The sequence below is a fragment of the Mytilus galloprovincialis genome, chromosome 4 (genome assembly GCF_965363235.1).
Source record: "Mytilus galloprovincialis chromosome 4, xbMytGall1.hap1.1, whole genome shotgun sequence".
Taxonomy (NCBI): domain Eukaryota; kingdom Metazoa; phylum Mollusca; class Bivalvia; order Mytilida; family Mytilidae; genus Mytilus; species Mytilus galloprovincialis.
The window spans coordinates 12,535,837-12,557,673 of record NC_134841.1 but is presented as its reverse complement, the minus strand read 5'-3'; the positions used below and the strand labels follow the sequence as shown (position 1 = coordinate 12,557,673).

General features: G+C 34.2%; 1 protein-coding gene across 1 annotated transcript; it reads right to left on the bottom strand.

The window, feature by feature from the left end:
* Positions 1-444: 444 nt before the first annotated feature.
* Positions 445-19,755, bottom strand: LOC143070971 (ceroid-lipofuscinosis neuronal protein 6 homolog). Its single transcript, XM_076245068.1, has 8 exons — positions 19,590-19,755; positions 18,623-18,725; positions 17,710-17,808; positions 7,112-7,300; positions 5,917-5,972; positions 1,962-2,084; positions 693-759; positions 445-519 (listed from the first exon to the last, which is right to left on the bottom strand). The coding sequence occupies exons 1-8, from the start codon at positions 19,667-19,669 to the stop codon at positions 445-447; spliced, it is 792 nt and encodes a 263-aa protein (XP_076101183.1). The 5' UTR covers positions 19,670-19,755.
* Between the last annotated feature and the right edge of the window lie 2,082 nt (positions 19,756-21,837).

The window sequence follows — 21,837 nt, the reverse complement described above, 5'->3', positions numbered from 1 at the left end:
GCCAAAAAGAAAATGGCGTTCGTAAACAGCGTATAGTTATTTTGACGAATACATATTTTATTCTATAAGACTATAAGATTAAAGATGTGATGTAAAAATTTCAATAAAACAAAATTTTATAATGAGTGAATTTAATGTGGCTTCAAATACAGAGTATAATATGACCACGGTTCCGGAATGTACAACAAACCTGGATACTTATGTCTTAGAATAGGATCATTCCACAACCAAAACACCCATACCCCTACTAATACAAAGGTTGTTGTAAATGAATAGAATAGAAATCGGCCATTGACATCCATTTTCTGTCCTTTGCTCTTTTTAATTATTACCATAGCTAACATACATATAAAGGTTATAATGTATACGGAGAATATTTGTCCCTCGGTCACCAAATACCTGTAAAAGATAAAGGTTATGATGTATACCGAGAATATTTGTCCCTCAGTCACCAAATACCTGTAAGAGATCAAGGTTATGATGTATACGGAGAATATTTGTTCCTCGGTCACCAAATACCTGTAAGAGATAAATGTTATAATGTATACGGAGAATATGTGTCCCTCAGTCACCAAATACCTGTAAGAGATAAAGGTTATGATGTATACGGAGAATATTTGTTCCTCGGTCACCAAATACCTGTAAGAGATAAATGTTATAATGTATACGGAGAATATGTGTCCCTCAGTCACCAAATACCTATAAGAGATAAAGGTTATGATGTATACGGAGAATATTTGTTCCTCGGTCACCAAATACCTGTAAGAGATAAATGTTATAATGTATACGGAGAATATGTGTCCGTCAGTCATCAAATACCTGTAAGAGACAAAGGTTGTGATGTATACGGAGAATATTTAGCCCTCAGTCACCAAATACCTGTAAGAGATAAAGGTTATGATGTATACAGAGAATATTTGTCCCTCAGTCACCAAATACCTGTAAGAGATCAAAAGTACTGTTATTATTGTATACTATTGACTAGACAAATGCTTAGTATGTTGGTTTTAAAGTTTCCATCCTCTCATTACCGTTTATATTACTTAGTGATTGATTACTGAGAAAGCTAAATCCATATTTGATAATGTGAACATGACACAAATAAGGACATAAAACAGACCAACAAAAACTGATTGAGAAGTTTACGGTTAGCTTTGGAAAAAAAACTAAGGCTGTATTTGGCAACACTTTTAGGAATTTTTGGTCCTCAATGCTCTTCAACTTTGTACTCTATTTGGACTTTTAAACATTTTTTGATACGAGCGTCAGTGATGAGTCTTTTTTAGATGAAACGCACGTCTTGCGTAAATATAAAATTTTGATCCTTGTATCTATGATGAGTTTATTTGCAACCACTGGGTCGATACCACTGCTGGTGGAGATTTATTTCGCCGAGGGTATCACCATCCCAGTAGTCAGCACTTCTGTGTTGACTTGAGTTATCATTGATATGTTCATAATTTTAAATTAACTGTTGTTAACAAAACTTTGAATTTTTCAAAAAACTAAGGCTTTTCTACCTCAGGAATAGATTACTTTAGCTGTATTTGGTAAAACTTTTAGGAATTTTTGGTCCTCAATGCCCTTCAACTTTGTACTCTATTTGGACTTGTAAACATTTTTTGATACGAGCGTCACTGATTTGTCTTTTTTTGACGAAACGCGCGTCTTGCGTAAATATAAAATTTGGGTCCTGTTATCTATGATGAGTATATTGCCATGAACTGTTAACGAAGATGACATTGATTGTTTGATTATCGTTAATTGAATCTTTTTACAAATGTTTCTAGAATATGGCGATTTTGAACTGTGATCTTGTCCATTGTTGAAGTCCAAAAAAACAATTTCAATTGATTAACCTGTATTAGATGAATACTGTCATAGACTTCTGTTGTTAAGTTTCCATTGTATGAATACTACCATTGACTTTTGTTGTTAATTACGTAGTTACATGTACTTACCAGTAATATAATCCACTGACTAACATCAGCAGCCACCATGATGTTGTTGAAGATGGAGTTGTTAATTTGGAAGTAAAACAACCAACAAAATATAAGAAGAAGCTGATGAAGAATGGAATATACCTGTAAAAAAATTAATTATTTGTTTTAAATTTCATCTATTTAAAGCTATAATAATAATTCACTACGTACTTTGACAAAAATGGGTTTTTTTGTTCACTTGTTCGCATTTTGAACAAGATCCTATGAAAAAATAGAAGAAATAAACGGTTTATAATCAATTATATCTCTGGCATTTAGAAAACATTTATTTGATTTAATAATTAGTTAAATTATAAATGTGTTGGCTTTCGTGTGAGCTCTTTCATTTGTTAAATTATAAATGTGTTGGCTTTCGTGTGAACTCTTTCATTTGCCATCCATTGTGGAATTGTTGAAGGGTCAAGTCACAAAATGTTCTTATTTGCTTAAAAAAATATATATAGACTATTTTTTTTCTTTCTGGGACGCCTTCCTAAATTAGGTCGCAAAGTTCCCCCCAAAATTTACTCTCAAAGTCCATATGTAAAAAATGGCTTCCGTGTTATGACTTCGCAGGAAGGTGTCCCAGAAAAAGAATAAAATAGCCTTGCCAGACGTCAGTTCTAAGAAGGCGTCCCAGAAAAAAATTAAAATAGCCTTACCAGACGTCATAATTATTTGACTAGGAACATTCATGATGTACATTTAGTAATGGCGGACATGTACATATTGTAGCAATAAGGTGTATTCAAAGCACAATAATAAATAATAAATCAACTCAGATGGAATTTTCATCAGTGGATGGAAGCATACTCATAAGTCAAATTTCTTTATTTTTCACACAGCATCGAAATAGAGTGATAAGATATAAATCAGGAGATTAATCATTGTTTTAGAAGTCAAGAATTTTTATATTGTACTTATTTGGGTAGATACATGTAACATAACATTTATTATTATTATTTTGTCATAATACCTGTACGCTCAGCATTCTTCATGAAAACTATCGCACTGATTTTAAATCATTTTAGGAAAGCACTGTGTAAGCAAACATTTCAGTAGTCAAAGAGTCTTTAGGCTGATTGTTATAGTCTGTACATGTATATTATCTGAAAAGCTTAGTTCTTGTCAACTTCATATCCAACATATTAATAGATGTCTCCCCAATAGATTTGGTGTATTTCTTTATTCTAAAAATTTTAGCATTTTTCAAAGTCATGTTCATTTAATTTTCAACCCAGCCCAGAAATATGCGGTTACCTTTAATATGGCTGATTAAGGGAAAGGTGACCTGGCTCACCTCTAACAAAGGCTATATTTATTGTAAATGCAGACATTTAACCTGTTCAACACCAAATGCTGTCAAGTTTGGGCCCCTGGCCATGGCTCATCTTTTTTCATTATTCATCTTACATTTACATTTCCTTTGAATTTGTTTGCTTATTTGTTCTATGGTCTATGAATATCTATCTATATGTGTACTACATTTCATGCTCCCACAAAAATATTTAAAATATATACATTTTACTTTTTCCTAGCTTCTCTCATGTGATAGCGGTACCTTTTTGGTCACTATTTATGTGTTGCCTTTAAATATGAATTGTAACACTTTATAGTGACTGAACAGGTAAACCAAATACTTCTCAAGAAACAGAAAAAAAAGAAGACTACTTGCATTGGAACAGCACCAGACTATGTATGAACAAAAACTCAGATCGGAATAGCACGGAGGATATGTCACGTCCTTGTGAATAAGCAAGGAAAGCTTTTAATAATAGTGCATTTTTTTAAAAATTATTAGGGTTTTCATTCATTTTTTGTTCAAATTTCAACATAATATGTCAAAAAAGCTAATCTAACTTTACTGAAACTTTCAGTGGTGGATCCAGAAATTTTCATAAGCAGGGGCCCACTGACTGCCTAAGAAGGGGCCCGCTCCAGTCATGCTCCAGTGATTCCCTATATAAACAACCAAATTTCTCTAATAAAAGGGGCAGCCCAGCCCCCCCCCCCCCCCTGAAAAACCCTCTAACTCAGCCTCTGACTTTAAAACAATATGACAAGTGTTTCATTCACCAAATTACTGGTGCATTTTTGTGATAAATTTCATGCGCAATTTTATGAATGAAAGGGGAAAGAAGATCCACAATTGCAAACTGACCCAATTTTTTTTATCACAACCAATCAAATTATACTGACATTATCAGAGAGTAAACATCAAATGAAAAAAGCACAAATAACTGATAAATATTATCAGGTATTACAGAATTAAATATATGTTTTAAATTTATTACAAAAAAATGTTCTCAATCTTGTAGATAGATATAAATGGATCTCATATTAAAGTACCAAAGACAACTGTCTATCCAAGTCACAATTTATAAAAGTAAACCATTATAGGTTGTAGTATGGTCTTCGACGCAAAGCCTGGTTCACACCAAACAGCAATTCCATTTAGTCCATATCAATCACCAGAGGTAGATTTAGGGGGCCCCCCTTTTCAAGGAATCACTGAAGCGTGACGGGAGCAGGCTCCTCTTAGGCAGTCAACCAGCCCCCACTTATAAAATTTCTGGATCCGCCACTGATCATGACAATAAACATTAACAAGTAAAACTAACTAATAATCCTGACTATATGTATAACATGAAATGGTTGCCATCAGATATGAAAATATAAATATTCAAAGTAACAAAAGCTTGATTACATGTGCAACCAAATATAAAGCACTATAAAAGGCTAATACTAATATGAAGCTCTCATCTACAGAAATCAGGGGCGGATCCAGCCATTTTAAAAAGGGGAGGTTCCAACCCAGGACAAAGGGGGGGTTCCAACTATATGTCCTTATTCAAATGCATTGATCGGACAAACCCCTCCCCCCCCCTTGAATCCGCCACTGGAACTTAAAAAAAATTGTCAAGATCACAAACCACAACGTGATATATTCAAAAATATAAGACAGGTGACAACATGTTGAAGAAAATGATTTGCAATTAATACTTCATTTCAAATCCCATTACCATAAAACCATCTTTTTCAAGTATTACTACATCTGGAAATAAGTAATAACAACATTTAACTTGTACCGTCAAAACTAATTGCATCTTCAAAGACAAAAGTCAGATATTAAAGATATCAATCACTTCTATACATGTAAATATAAGATGTATCATTCTCAAATTTGAAAGGCCTTCTGTATTAGTCCATTTTGTCAAGTAGTAATCCTCAAAAGTACATGTAGGTTATATGCTCTTTTATCAAGTTGATTATAGACACAGTATGCATTTTATTATTAATTACACCTTATGTAAGAATCCGGGGTTTTGATTGGTTAATAGCCAGTGTATTTTTCACCAATTTACTGTTATCAAATGAATATCGTTCATTTTTAACGCCGCCGGGGTATTTGCTAAAAGGATATGCCTTTTTTACCCTCTCTGCCGTGGTATTTGCCAAAAAATACTCTATCCGACTGGACGCTTGTAACGTCACGATCATCAATGCGTTTTACGTTTTAGTACATTAACATTCGGTGTAATTAAACAGATATATCATGTTATTGAGGGGTATTTGCGAAAAATACCAGTCTTGAGAATGAATTTCCCTCGCCTTACGGCTCGTGAAATTTAACATTCTCTCGACTGGTATTTTTCGCAAATACCCCTCCTCAACATGATATATCTGTTCAAAATATCGATCATTCCCAATTTTATCAAGTCTCCTTCCATTAATATAACCCTGGTCCACCAATAATACAACTAAAATCACAAATTAGTAGAAAAAAAGCGCTATGCATTCATATTGCTTGGAGTGCAATATTCCAATAAAAATAACATACTCACAAACCACTGATCTCAATATAATCAGCTAAAATACGGCAAGCTTTTTAGAAAAGCTATTACTTGTAATGATTCAATATTCACACACTCACCACATTAAATGGCCTATAACTTCATCGTATAGATATAAAAGTTCAAAAGAATCCACCTGTAATAAAAATGATATAGGCTGATATAATGAACCAATGATTTGAGGGTGTCGCATCGGTAACGAATCTGATGTTCGGTATTTGTCGTTTGTTGATGTGGTTCATAAATACTTCTCGTTTCTCGTTTTTATATAGATTAGACCGTTTTTCTTCATTTTTGAATGGTTTTATACTAGTCATTGTTGGGGCCCTGTATAGCTTGCTGTTCAGCGTGAGCCAAGGCTATGTGTTGAAGACCGTACTTTGACCTATAATGGTTTACTTTTACAAATTCTGTCTTGGATAGAGAGTTATCTCATTGGCATTCATACCACATCTTCTTATATCTAAGACAGTGAAATCGATTTACTAATGCTCAAAGCTTTGTGTTTGCGCAATCTTGATCACTATCCAGTGAATCTTTATTTCAGCAGTTCGATACATGCATTCAATCTAAATTAAACATGTGTAATATTGTTTAAACTTATTTACCAAATTTATCATTTTGGTTTGTTCTGTTAGGACAATCTCGTACTTTTTATATGTAACAACAATGTACTAAGCGATTGAAGCTGATCTGTTTTCCCTTCAGAAGAACATATTCACTAAGTAAAGATCTATGTGGAATATTGTACTCTTGAATATTGCAACTACTAAAACTGAATATTCTGTGTTAAATTATTCGTCGTATTAGAATTCATTGATTAATACATGTCATTATTTATTAGAATTAAATTAACCGAAATTAACCAAAATACAATAAATTGAGCAAAACAGAATTGTACTAGACAGTGGATGTGAGTTTCAAGACACAAATACTTTTGATAATGAGAGTTGTTGTTAATGTTGACTTGTGGTTGATGTTGTTGTTGGTTTTACGATGGGAAGTTAGTAGACCCTAAACGAAATACCAATAATTCGAATATTCAGAAGATACAATCAAATTTCATATCAATGCCAAAAGGATTAGCATTCAAAATGCTAGTGAGTTGACTTGAGGAACATTTCCTTGATAAACGAAATTGTCAATTAGAAGAAATACAGGTTATACGTTTGTTATGCAAGTATATAAAAGACGAGAAAATGACATTCGTAGAATTGAGCTAAATTATGACAAAATATGACTCTGAACAACATACGAAAAAATAACGGTACTTACCAGTCCTTGTGGTTGCATCTGTTGCATCATTGGATTTTCCCGGACTGACAGATGAAGCTCGTATCCTAGCAACACCAATCTGTGATTAATTGAGTCTCCTACTAGATGAATGCTGGCACCCATAACAAATGTGATGATACATAGCATATTGAATGTTGTTGAGGATTTGTTTGGGCTTCTCTCAAAAAGCTATAAATATATATATTATCTAATAAAAATTCGCAATAATTACCAGAGACTAAATGACGTAGATGTTAGCAGTTATAGGTTATCGTAATAAGTCTTATAGTACTGTAATATATATAGGGGGTTGAATCCGCGTTTCCGGAAATACTGTTCAGTCCGTATATGATTTTGTTATATACATGTATGTAATCGTAATCACATGTACTGTCTCTTTTTCGTTTTGGAAGTGCCATTAAAGGACGTAATTTTATTAGCTGTTGATATTTTGCCTCTCGCACCCCCATACAGAATCATTACATGGCGGAGGACCCGAAATATAACTTCATTCAAAGGACTTTATTTGTGTAAACCTGAACTGAAATGAACTGAAATTTTTTTTCCCACAATTTTCAAAATTCGCAATTTTGGGTGGTCAAATTTTTTATGCAGATTATGATTTTCTTCAAGTTGCCTTATGAATCCCAGTTTTCTGTACGTGAGATTCATCTCATTACAGGCGTATTATTTAACATGCACATTTAATTTTTTTTATCTGTAAGTGAGATTTATCTCATTACGGTGTTCAGTGGCGGATCCAGAAATTTTCATAAGTGGGGGCCCACTGACTGACCTAAGAGGGGGCCCGCTCAAGTCACGCTTCAATGATTCCCTATATAAGCAACCAAATTTTTTCCCAAAAAGGGGGGGCCCGGGCCCCCTGGGCCCCCCTCTAAATCCGCCTCTGGTGTTGGTTTTTTTTCTTCGTTGATGTCGGCGCCGAAATATAGCAATGTAAATGATATGAGCGATGGTGAGTCTACTTTAAGTTTACACTCATTAGTTGAAACGGACGACGAATTTACCGACGATTCACTTTTAAGTTCATATTTATTGGCACCGACTAGCACAGGCACTTGTCTCAGAAAAAAGATTTCCTATATACCTTAATATAACACAAGGTACTTAACTAAATTTTTTGAAAAATGACCCCCAGTCCCGAATTCCCTTTATTTTTCGATTTCTCGGTTGTCAAACCTACTTAAACTTAATATGCCGTAAATCTAAATTGATTTATCTACACAATGGTATATGACACGACTATCATTGTTGTCGGGATCATTAGTAGCAGGTCTCAGAAGTCGGTCAACGGGATTTTTTTTGCATTTGTCTCAAATTTTGGCAACACCCAGCCCGCAGTGATTGAATTATCATAAAAATTATTAAAATAAAAACTGTCAGCTTCCCTCTGACTATAAATTATTATCTTTATTGTAAATTGTTTACAGATTATGTGAAACAAACCCAAATAAGTGTTTTTTGAGGTCTGTCGAATGTGTCAGGAGTTTCTAATTTTAGAACTCAGATTTTCCCATTTTATTGACATCATTCAGACTCTCTCTGGACTTTACATAAGATATTGAGATAACTCCAAAAGGTTTGAAAAGCGAGAAATTTTGAAGTATCATGAAAAGATGTATTTAGCTAATAATGCTATTTGTTCATGGTATGTATATTTCTAATAACATTTTGATATCATTTTGAGTAGGGAAAACAAAACAAAAACATATGTCAATCCTTATTTGAATGGTAAATTGACATTTTTAAAATCCTAAACTTGCAGAACCCCTTGTATTTTCGAAAATATTCATCAATAGTCAATTTTTGTAATAGTTCGTCATTTGAAAAATGACCATCTGCTATACCGGAACAGGAATGGACAGTAATCCCACCTATATTCAAGGAAGCCACTCCCGTTGTTCCTGTGACTGCAACCGTTCCCCCCCCCTTTTTTTTTAGTTCTTGTTCTATAGTACAGACCAAATGGCTCTTCCCCGTTCCACTTTGCGCCAGAAGCAAAAGGTTATGATCATTTTTTACCTGATTCAATGCTATAAGCTGTTTGACATTCATTTTGTTATGAAACACACGTGTACACAACGACACTAATGTAGAGTTATAAATTGACCAAAATTTCCCACATTTATTTTTAGCCAGACGATCGACCAATGAGAAACCAGTATAAAATTACATGCGGACTGGGTGTTGCCAAAGTTTAAGACGAATACAAAAAAAATCCCGTTGACCGACTTCTGAGACCTGCTACTAATGATCCCGACAACAATGATAGTCGTGCCAAATACCATTGTGTAGATAAATCAATTTAGATTTACGGCATATTAAGTTTAAGTAGGTTTGACAACCGAGAAATCGAAAAATAACGGGAATTCGGGACTGGAGGTCATTTTTCAAAAAATTTAGTTAAGTACCTTGTGTTATATTAAGGTATATAGGAAATTTTTTTTCTGAGACAAGTGCCTGTGCCGACTAGGCCTTCTCAAAACCAAGAATTAGATCGTTCTATGCCAATTTTAACACCACAAATAAGTTTGGTTAACAGATTGCATCAAAATAATTTGACTTATAACACAAGTGCATGTTACACTACAAGTACGCCTAGATTAGAACATACAAGTATACCTAGAATAGTACATACAGCTGTCACTGAAAAATTAGCTCCGTGTAGGAAATTCGGGGGATATCCCCATGAAAATGGACTTGTTTTCTTGCGTGAATTTGACTCTTTTGCTACACTACATAACATCATGCCTTATGAAAACCAAAGGCGAATAGCAGCTTTTCATCTCCAGTTAACGGGCCCAGCCCTCACGTGGTTTAACTCATTAACATCCAATGACAAAAGCTCCTGGGAAAAACTTATTGAACTGTTTAAGAGAAAATATGTTAATCTCGATTGGCAAAGTCCAACAATCATGCTAGAAAATGAAGTTTTTGAACACATAAAGTTGTCACCGGGTCAAGCACTCGAAGATTTTTACTGCCAGCTTGTAGAAAAAGCTCAATTATTACACAAAGCTGATCATGATATTCTCACCAAATTCATCAAGGGTCTTCCCGAAAAGTTAGCTTTCTTTGTAAGGGCAGGTAACCAAAAAGACAGTAATAGTGCACTATCAGCTGCCAAAATGGGCGAAGCATACGGGTACAGGTTACATGATGAAATATCTGTTTCTGCCATCAAACAACAAATTACACCTAAAGCTGTTGTTGCCGAACAAAACCCGTCAGTCGTACATGAACTGAAATCACAAATTCAAGATTTGACAAGTGCAATACAAAAACTTTCAGCTCAATCAGAACAGCCCAGACAGCAACCTCAAAATCGCAGGCAAAATTATCAAAATTTCCGTCAGTCTGATTACCCTAAAGAACAGCGGGATTACAATTTGAACAGGCGGCCCGAAAATCGTCCACCCTTTTATTGTCACGCTTGTAAAGGGCCACAACATTTTAGGCGCGATTGTATGTGGGATGGTGAAGGTCAGGCTAACCCAAGTTCACAATGTCAGCTCTGTAGTCAGTATGGGCATTCAGCGTCACACTGTTTACGTTTTTCAAGCCAACAGGGAAACCGTCAGAACCCGGGGGACACTGGGCACGCTCCCTCGGGCGACCACCCTTAAGTGCCAGAAGGCGTAGTCGCTCTCCTAGTAGACAACACAACGTACATGTACAATCTTGTAATTATACTTGTGACAATAATGAATCTGACTCATATGATAGTACTTGTTCTGAAATAGAAGGAGAGGAGTCATCTCGCCCCAAATTTTTATATATGCCAGTTACTATAGACAATATAGAGATAGCCGCACTTATAGATAGTGGCAGTTCCATAAATGTAATATCACAACAACTTTTTAATTCGTTGCCAGAACATTACCGTAATTCTTTTAAAAGTGCAAACGAAAAGATACTTTTGGCAAATAATGCGTCAATAAATATTGTTGGTACAGCACGTATAAAGATCAAAGTTCCGACTGGCAAACATTGGTTACATGTGTACATACTATCTCAAACCTCGAATCCGTTGATTTTAGGTACCAATTATTTATTTACTAACAAGATAGTGCTTGATTTTGGTAAATTGTATATAAATACTAAGACTGTGAAGGTTAAGTGTCAAAAACGAATTTCTGTCCCTGCAAATTCAGAATTTTTTATGTGGAGTAAACTTGGAAAGAATGTATTATACGGTACGCAGGGCATATGTACTAGTAGTGACTATATGAACAAAATAGGTTTATTAACAGCTAAGGCTGTAGTGTCAGTTGATCAGAAAAACTCAGTGCCGGTAAAACTAATGAACGTTACTAATGAACCTATCACAATTCAAAGAGGGAAAGTTTTAGCAATTTTTAAAGTATTAGATACTGATTATTCAATCACGTCATTAGAACCGGACAATGGTAAAATGCAAAGTGTGCAAAATGTTCAGTTAAGTCATAGAACGGAGAATGAAAGTGATGATAGCAAATTTTTATCTTACTTTGATATACCTAGTCACTTGTCCGATACTGAAAAATCAAAACTTAGTCAGTGTTTGCAGTCAAATAAATGTTTGTTTGTAACGGATGAAAATCCAGATTTAGGATACACAGACATTGTTCATCATAAAATATGCATGAAATCCGACTTTAAACCTAAAAACCAAAGACCTTATAGACTTCCACCTGATAAAAAAGAGGCCTTACGTGAACACCTTGATGAACTCCTTCGTCAAAATATAATAGCGCCAGTCAGTGAAACTGAGGATGTTCCAATAATCAGTCCTATTGTTTTGGTTTCAAAACAAGATCGAAACAAGAAACAACAAGAAAATTCACAAAAGAGCAGTGCTAAGTACAGATTTTGTTGCGACTTTCGCTATTTAAACTCCCAAGTTCAAGATTTTTCGTATTTTATTCCTGATCTGACCGAACTAACTGAATCATTTTCTGGGAAAACTCCAAATTATCTGGCTTCAATCGACTTAAGCTCAGGATTTTTTCAAATGCCTGTAGATAAAGACAGCCAAAAGTACACTGCGTTCAATACATGTTTTGGAACTTTCAAATTTCGTCGACTTCCAATGGGGTTAAGTTCTGCGCCTTCATCATTTCAGTTATTGATGGATAAAATTCTACAGGGATTGACATTTAAAGTGTGCTTATGTTACTTGGATGATATTCTTATAGCATCAGAAACTTTTGACCAACATATCGATGACTTGAACACTGTTTTCGGCCGCTTGAAAGAAGCCGGTCTTAAACTAGGACCCAAGAAATGTAGCTTTGCACAGCAGTCATGCGTTTTTCTGGGGCATTTAATTTCCAGCAAAGGCATTCAGCCCCCACCGGAAAGGTTGCAAGCGATCAAGGATTATCCTTCTCCAAAATCTGTTAAAGAACTACGCCGTGTCGTCGGTCTACTAAATTGGTTTAGAAAATACATTCCAAATTTTAGCTCAGAAATAGAACCAATGACAAAATTACTTAGGAAAAATATGAAATTTCGGTGGTCTGCGGTGCAAGAAAATGCCTTTCAAAAACTGAAAAATTTGCTTTTAAATTCACCAGTTCTTGCATTTCCAAATTACAATATACCATTTCATTTGGCGGTTGATACATCCAGTAAGGGCATAGGATACGTTCTTTACCAGATTCATACTGATGAACATGAGGAGGACATGATCAGAGTGGTCCGTTTTGGTTCAAAATCATTAAGTCGTTGGCAAAGATCTTATGGCCCCACCAAACTTGAATTACTTGGAATGGTGACTGCAATTCTTGATTGTTCTGTATACTTGCGTGGACGTAGATTTATCGTTGAATGCGATCACCAGGCTTTAAAGCCTTTGTTTCAAAAACAGCTAAAGGGAGCAATTTATGAGCGCTGGATCGCCATACTCCAACAATATAATTTTGATCTTCGCTATAAACCAGCAAGGGATATGCAGGTTGCCGATGCCCTATCGCGTATTCCGCGGCAGGAGATTTCTGATGGATTTATTAGTCCTGATATTGAAGACCCATACTTCCCGTATAAGGAGGAAACAGTAGGTGATATAAACATTGAAGGTGGATACAAATTTCCATCATTTAGACATTCGGATTCTAGTGAAAACGACCAGATAAACAATATTCGAGTTGATCAAAATTTAACATCAAATTTCAATTCATTAAATCCGGATTATCAACACAAACCCGACTTACAAACGACAGCAGAATATGATGCCGATACGGAAGATGATGTTCCTTGCAAACAAAACAAACTAAAACGCAAAATTGTTTCAAAGAGAAAATTACTTTCCATTCCAAATATTAGAATAAATCCGTCCGAAAATAACCCAGTTTCAGTAAACAACACAGATATAGAGATCGTTTCCGACAATGATATGAAACAAAATATTGAAATACAAAATCCGACAAATACCGTAGATACCGATATAAGCGTACCATCAACAGATCGTAGTAGTGATGATCAATCAACTGTTTTAAATGAACATGATTCGGATATTTTCAATCTTACAACGGATGTGAATACGGATCAGGATAACCAAATGAGACGTCAAGTTGAAATGATAGATCTGTTCGAGAGATCTGACTTTAGTGTAGAAAGTTTAAGCAATCTACAACGGAAAGATTCAGAATACGGAAAATTTGTTTCGTACTTGGATAAGGGAGAACTGCCGAAATCACAAAAAGAGGCCCGAAAACTACTTTTGCAATCGCCTGATTTTATGTTGATAAACGGATTACTTTTTCATTCTCGAATTGCAAAATCAAAGCGCGCTAAAAATCTAAAAAATTACCAACTAGTTTTACCAGCAGTTGTAGTGAAAACCGTTATTTCTATGTATCATGACTCATCTCTTGGCGGACATGGCGGAATACAACATACAATTGACTTAATAAAGGAAAAATATTTCTTTTCAAAATTGGCGCAGAAAATTTCTGACTATATAAAAAGTTGTCCGGCATGTCAAAGAAGGAAATTGACAAAAATCAACACTAAGGCCGGAATTGTCGCATACCGTACGCCAGATTCGCCGTTTCAAGTGTGGCAAATCGACATTTTTGGACCAATAAATCCAATATCTCCAACAGGAAATCAATATGTTTGCACGGCGATTGACCTTTTTAGTAAGTTTGTATTTGCCGAGGCTATTCCTACCGCCGATACTATTACAGTGTCTGAAGTTTTATTCAGGATGGTTTCGCAGTTTGGTGTATTTGATACTATAATCAGCGATCAAGGCTCCGAATTCATCAGTAAATGTTTCAAAGAAGTTTGCCGGTTACTAGACATAAATCATGAATACACCCCGAGTTTTGCACATCACTGTCTGGGTGCGTGCGAACGTTCGCATAGAACTTTAGCCGAACGCATGACTCCATACATTGCAGATGGTAAGAACTGGCAAGATTTATTACCTTGTATTCTTTTCTCAATGAACAATACCGTTAACGCCAGTCTAGGATATTCTCCATTTGAGATAGTTTACGGCAGGAGGCCTAATTTTCCATTAACCGGACATTTTAGACAGGATATAAACACGCTTCCAAACGATTGTCATGAATATGTTCAAAATTTGTGCGCAAGATTAGAAATAATTCGATCAGAAGTGAAAGAACATGCATTAACTTCTCAAATAAAAATGGTGGAACGTGTAAATGACAGTTTGAACCCTCTACAGTACGCAGAACATGATTATGTTTATCTCAGCAAAAATCCTACAGGACAGGGACAAAAACTGAAATACCGTTATGCTGGGCCATATATCATTCATAAAATTCACAGTCCGCATATGGTAGTTTTGAAGGACCCAGATTCACAAAAATGCCTTCCGAATCCTATTCACATTAATCGGATAAAACCGGCGTACGTGCGTCAACCAAATCCTGCACAATACTTCATGGATCAAGTTGAAACAAAAATGCATGTAAATACAACCACGGACCAAAATACTGCATCGGACTTCTCTGAAACAAGTGAGTTATCGAATACGACAGTGTCACATTCTGAAATAAATGACAATTATTCAAATGATACAGAGAACGACACAGGAAAAATTTTGATGAATAACAATTCAAACAATGCGACAGACGAACAAACAAAAAAGTGCAAAGGGAAAAGTATTCAATCCCCAATCCGGAAATCAACCCGATTAAAAAAGAAACCAGCTCGGTTTGAAGATGAAAGTTTCACCGATCCAGGAGACAAAACTGTTTCGAGTGATGAAAATCGTTTTTACAAAGTTAAACGAATACTTGCTAGGAAAATTATGGACGGAACAATGAGTTATTTAGTTCATTTTATTGGAGAACCGGCTCAAAATGCCCGTTGGCTAAAGGAGTCCGATTTTGACAAGAAAACCCGCGATTTGATAAAACGCCGACTACCTCCACAAATTCTATGAGTCGTTTTGTGTCTGTGAGGTTTACCTCATGATACACCGTTTTTTTTATTGTTTTATTCAGTGTTTAATTTTATGGAATGCTCATATTGTACATATTAAACGAATTTTGTTGTAAAATTCAAGACAATTGCCAATTTGAACAATTTATACTTTAATGCTTGACGAGGATGTTTATTTCGAACCTTTTTGTCCTTGAGTTTGATCTCATGACAAGTTACCCGGATTTTTACAGTGATGCTTTACTGGAACTTTTTGTCCGTGAGATTTATCTCATGACAATTTATTAATCTGTGTACAGCGATGCTTTTCTGGAACTTTTTGTCCGTGAGATTTATCTCATGACAATGCCCTATGATGATGGTACAACGACTTTTTCTGGCGAACTTTTCATGTTTTTGTCCGTGAGATTTATCTCATGACAATCCGTTACTATGATGTCAGATGAAATTCAGTACAGAGCGGAGCCCAATTTCAATGTTATTCAATAAGAACTCTTTTTTTTTTAAATACGGACATTAGTTTGTTTGCATATATAATATACATGTACATGGGAACTGCTTATTAACTGCTAAAGATTATTTTTATTTTGCATATGTTGATATTACTTATCTTTTTAAAATACTTGAACAATTCGTATTATGTATGTTTGCTTGATTTTTTTCTATTATTCTGATGCAAATAATGAACGATATTGCGTATACAGGACATTATGCTAAACACTTGTGCATTTTTATACATGTAGATTTTTTATTTCAATTTCATTTACATAAGTATCAAGTTTGAATTATCTAGTCATTAATATTTGATTTATTTAATTTTGTAACATAATAGCAGAAAGTTGGTACTGCGTTTTCAGATTTGTAATTCAATAATTATTTTCTGTGAAGAATGCCGAATTTTGTATGTTTATATTGAACATCGATCTTTACTATTTTTGAAATATGTTGATGAGATCGTATGAATATGGTTCATTTTGTATTTAGTGGATTTTTAAGGAAACATGATAGTGATATACAGTTTCATTAGCGAGCAAATTAAGGAAAATGTAGAGAGAATGTTTTTTTTTTGTTTTTTTTTGCATGGTATAAAGACGGAAATCTGTAGTTAACGTCCTTTTGGAACTTTTATGAGGAGTGTATTATCTAGGATCTATGTCAGTGATATCGAGATAATTTCATAAATAAACCCCGTGAATTGTATCTTTCTGATATGTTTTATCTGTTAGCAATTTTATATTTTTTATGAGAGTGTGTGTGCGTAAATGGGTTTGGCCATGATTCTGTGAGAGATAGTTGATATATTTTTTGAAACTTGCAACTTATGAAATGTGATCATTATAGGACATCTTCACAATATTGTAAGAGTTAGGGGCTCTGTTGAATTTATTACTCAATGATACATGTATCACGAAACAATTTCGGATCTGTAAAAATATATTTAACTACTAACTTTCAAAAGTTGAGATTTCGCAACGTCAGATAATTGTAATTTTTCATGCTGTGTTTTGAGATGGTATATGAGTTGGTGCATATATATTGTAAGCGAATTCAACCCTGAGCAAAATTTACATTTTTCTTTTGTCGGGGGGATGTAATATATATAGGGGGTTGAATCCGCGTTTCCGGAAATACTGTTCAGTCCGTATATGATTTTGTTATATACATGTATGTAATCGTAATCACATGTACTGTCTCTTTTTCGTTTTGGAAGTGCCATTAAAGGACGTAATTTTATTAGCTGTTGATATTTTGCCTCTCGCACCCCCATACAGAATCATTACAGTACTCTCTATTTTGGTGGGAGTTCGCATTGCTCAAATTTTAATTCAAACAATCGGTAGCAGTTGTGTTTCTTTCAACAGCAAAATACAAACTATATTAAAAAATTAAGGTAAGGAGAAAATTGGTTACCGTTACGCCTATGCACTTGTGTGAAGTCTAGTATGTATTATTAAGTTTATTTACTTGTATGTACGGGATTGATGAAGCTTGCATGGCAGTGTTGGTCAATACGTTTGATAAATTTTATCCGCTATTTTTTTTAGTTATCTTAATACGTTTGATAAATTTTAATCACTGTTTGTTGGTGTTATCTCAAAACTCCTTTTCTCGTTTATCAACCATATCATCTTTAGCAGTCAGAACTGTAAGAAATTTGTATAGGATTAATGTCATACCTTGAGTAGACAGAATGGTGTAATAACATTGTAAGCCATATGACAATAGTCCCCAACACTTGGGTAGTTCATAGGAAACCATTTCTGGGGCACAAATAACTGGAAAGAAAAGTGTTTTTTAAACATTTAAAAAGCTTTTCAAATAAAGAATAAATACGTATCACATTTCTTTGCATCATCTCAAACAGAACGTTCAGTGTTCTTTGATTCAAAAAATGAAATGGTTTCAGGTCCAAATCTTTTTATAAGCGTCATTTTTGTATTTGTTTCTATGCTAACTTGAAAAATGTTTCTAAGATATATATAAAAATATTCATTACTGTGATTAAAAACATTATTTGAATTGTAAAGAAATGTACCCAAGTTTTCAAGATATTCCAAGTAAAATGTTCTTATGACTTTATCTTGATATTGACGCTATTTTAAAAGACAACTCAAAACTTAAGTCTATATCAATCGCTTTGATCTTCGTATTCTACATTGTTAGATTCTCATTTTGGAATAATAACATGCGTGATTCTTGTCATAACAAAAGTAGTAGTTACTATGCAAGCTTGTGTTCTTACGGTAGCATTTTTACACTACACAAAAACTACAAAGCACGAATTCGGCGTACTTTGCATATGGTCTAGTAATGCGGATCATAATATTTTTAACTTAAGTTTGTCTACATACATGCATTTGTATATGTATTTACCATTTGTATTGGTATTAAATATGATTGATCTATATTTTTAGAATTTGTAAGAATCCTATTCCTTCTTTACATCGTTATTATAAAATAAGATAGAAAATATCTAAAGGAATCATTATATTTGACACTCCAAAAATGTTTGTTATTTTCTAATAAGAGTTTGTTTAGGTGCGTTTATTACTAGGTAAGTCTTGTATAGTATTACATGTTTGTTCTTACTGCAAATATAGGTCGCCCAAAATCAAACAGCCAATTCTCCACCGCCAACAGCAACCACAAATCCCAGTGGAACTTGTCATGAGACAGTGGTTTCTTCTCTTTGCTACAAAACAGTCATGCAAACAATTTAATCATACAATTTATTTCATATGGCATAAGATTGATCTTGCTACAAAACAGTCGTGCAAACAATTTAATCATACAATTTATTTCATATGGCATAAGATTGATCTTTTATCAAACCTTCGTATTAATTAACTAACTAAGATTAAAATCACTGTTGAGTTCAGGATGATTGGCTATCGTGTTTTAATTGACTGAATTGCTTTATAACTTGTATTCCTTTCTTGCCTTCTCCTAGGCTAAAAATGTATATATTTCTAAATGCCTGTATCTAAAAAAAAATTAAAAAACAAAACAAAACAAAACAAAACGGACAAACTTATTTCATTTATTCCACAGTTGTATCATTTACTATACATTTTCATTATTTATGAGCGTTTGTCAATTTGCTATTCTGAATTTCAATACAACTTTAGATGAATTACCCTTTCCGAATCTGGTTAATAAATGCATTTATAATGTGCATACAATTACCGGCCAAGGAAAATATGCATGCATAGAAAGAAACAATAATAGTCGATTCTATACAAACAGTGTCCTTTAAACAACTATCAGTTTATAATGTAATTCTCAAAGCTTGTACTTGACCTTTTAATATAAACCATATACACGACGAGAAAGAGTTATTTAGGATCTAACGTTCCTGATTATATTCATGATATTATGCATGTACCATTGATCTATTTATTTATTTTTACAGTAGAAGGGACCTATTTTTTTCACTTTTGACGGCTAGTGTTTCAACATTGATATAGGTATAATTTCTCCAGCACTTGCATCCGACTTGTTGAGATAGATAAATTGAGAGAAAAAAACAAATTGAACGCGCATTTATCTGACTCACCTGAAATTAGTGTCTTGGTCCTCAACGTCTACATACGGTTGATTTTGTCCTCTCTTCCGTACTTGTACTTGCGACTCCATTTTAAGTATTAAGCTTAGATAAATTGTAAATGTTTGTTTATCTCATAATTTTGTCAAGTGTATGATTACATGTACATTGTAAGTGTATAGATGTGGGTATGTAATACATAGATAATAGTACAGGTATAAAAACTTAAAAAGATACCAGGATTAACGTATGTGATGTATTTGTTAGATGACAAAAGCCATATTTTGATAAGTGTGAATCTCAGGTCATATTTTGAAAATCTTATCAAATCGGTTTAATGTTATTTACTGTCCATTTATTATTGTCATTGTAAGCGGCTTATTAATACTGACGAACTTTAAAAACGCAACACTAAATTTTTGTTTACAATTTTCATTTTTAAATATGCAATACTTGGTAACATCATTCAATACTTTAACGTATAAATGAAGTTTGCAGTTTTAAAGTTGGAACGATTACATCTCGTTAAATGGTCAATCACTGATATCCTAACTGGTGCTTCTCTTATTAATTGGAACGACTGCTTGTAACCAAAACCTAAATGATTGACACAATGAAGTCGAGCAGTTCGGTGGAAGATGTTTCCAGTTCACTTTGGCTTATTATGATTATCCTTACATATATCTCACTCATTGCAGGTTGGGTTTTTTTTTTACAATTATCAGTTTAAAGATGTAGACCTCAATATGTTTTGCTGTATGGGGATTCTGTGGAATCCCAGTATTTGAGAAACATTTTTGGCATGAACCTATCTGCCGTGACATCCGACGATTTGTTAGCAGTTGTACTTCCAGTCGTAATATCTCTCGCAAATGGCGTTTTTTAATGAAATTGTATTGACGTCGCGTTGTTGCTACACATTTCCTATTATCCTGATTTTTTTTCTTCATTTCATTCAGTTTCTTACTGTTATGGGGGGGGGGCTTAATTTACACATCGAATGCCTGCGGCTATAGTTAAACAATCCATGCATGTCAAATTAAAATAAACTAAACACACCAAATGGTAGTTGGAGAAGAAAGTATAACCACTGCAATGGTGGTGGAGACTCTGGATGTCGAGAGGAACAGATCAATCGTGTATTGAAGAAAATGGTCTAAATACAATGACTCAAGCTCTTGTAAAATTATAAAGGTGGCAAACATAAACATCGCAATTAATTTTTTACCGAGCAAAGAAGGATCAAGAAGAAATTTTACAGCACTCCAAGCGAATTTATCTGACCAAGTCGCAACTCTCTCATGCTGAACAAAACATACAAACATACATGTACAGTTAACGGTTTGAACTGTTAATGGTAACAACGTGTAGTAGAAAGAAACATTGCCGCGCAATATTGGTTCAATTGCAATAGAAACGTTAACGTAATCCTATTTGATCCCTCAAACGACTGCTATTTTGAAATAGTAAGGTTGTGTCATTATACAGATCAACCGAGGATTTGTTGTAAACGGACACGTCTAGGGTGAAAAAAAGGAATAACATTTCAAACATGAAAGATCAGAATTAAAGCCAAACGTTAAGTATACACAAGGAGGGTCATACAAGTTGTAGAAGTTACTTCGGCAAATCATTGATGAAGTAAAGAAAGAACAAATTGGTACGCGGGTCCCTAATTGTAACGCTCGGGATTTTAGTGGTTACGCGCTCGCTGTGCCTATGGGAGATCATGGCCATGGGTTTAATCTCCGGTCAGTTGAAACTTACGACTTTATTATTGTTATTTTCTGGTTCTCAACTAAATGGTTAAACCCGTTCAGTAGGAAGTACATTGTAAGAGAAAATACTGCTTGGTGAAAACGGAGTCAGAGTAATGTTTCCTGTTGGTTCAGTGACATGTTTCCTATTGATTGTTACTTTTTTTTAAACTTTTGTCTGATGCATTGCTAAATTTTATAGACTTTTTTCCAACGGTACATTTTATCATTTTATCACGATGTGTATACTATACATGACTTTTAATCCACCTCTGAGTTAGATATATAGTTTGATGTAAGGTAAAACCCAAAATGAGCAATATGAATTTGAACACTGCTCGAACATGAAACAATACAGTTGCCACTCAAATGTTAATCAAATCTTTACTATCTAATGTGAAATTAAACACGAGAAAAAAAAATGAACAAATGTTAATTTTTTTGGATAACAGATATCCTTTATTTCTGACATTAGTATGATCACGATGTAACATGAATCATTT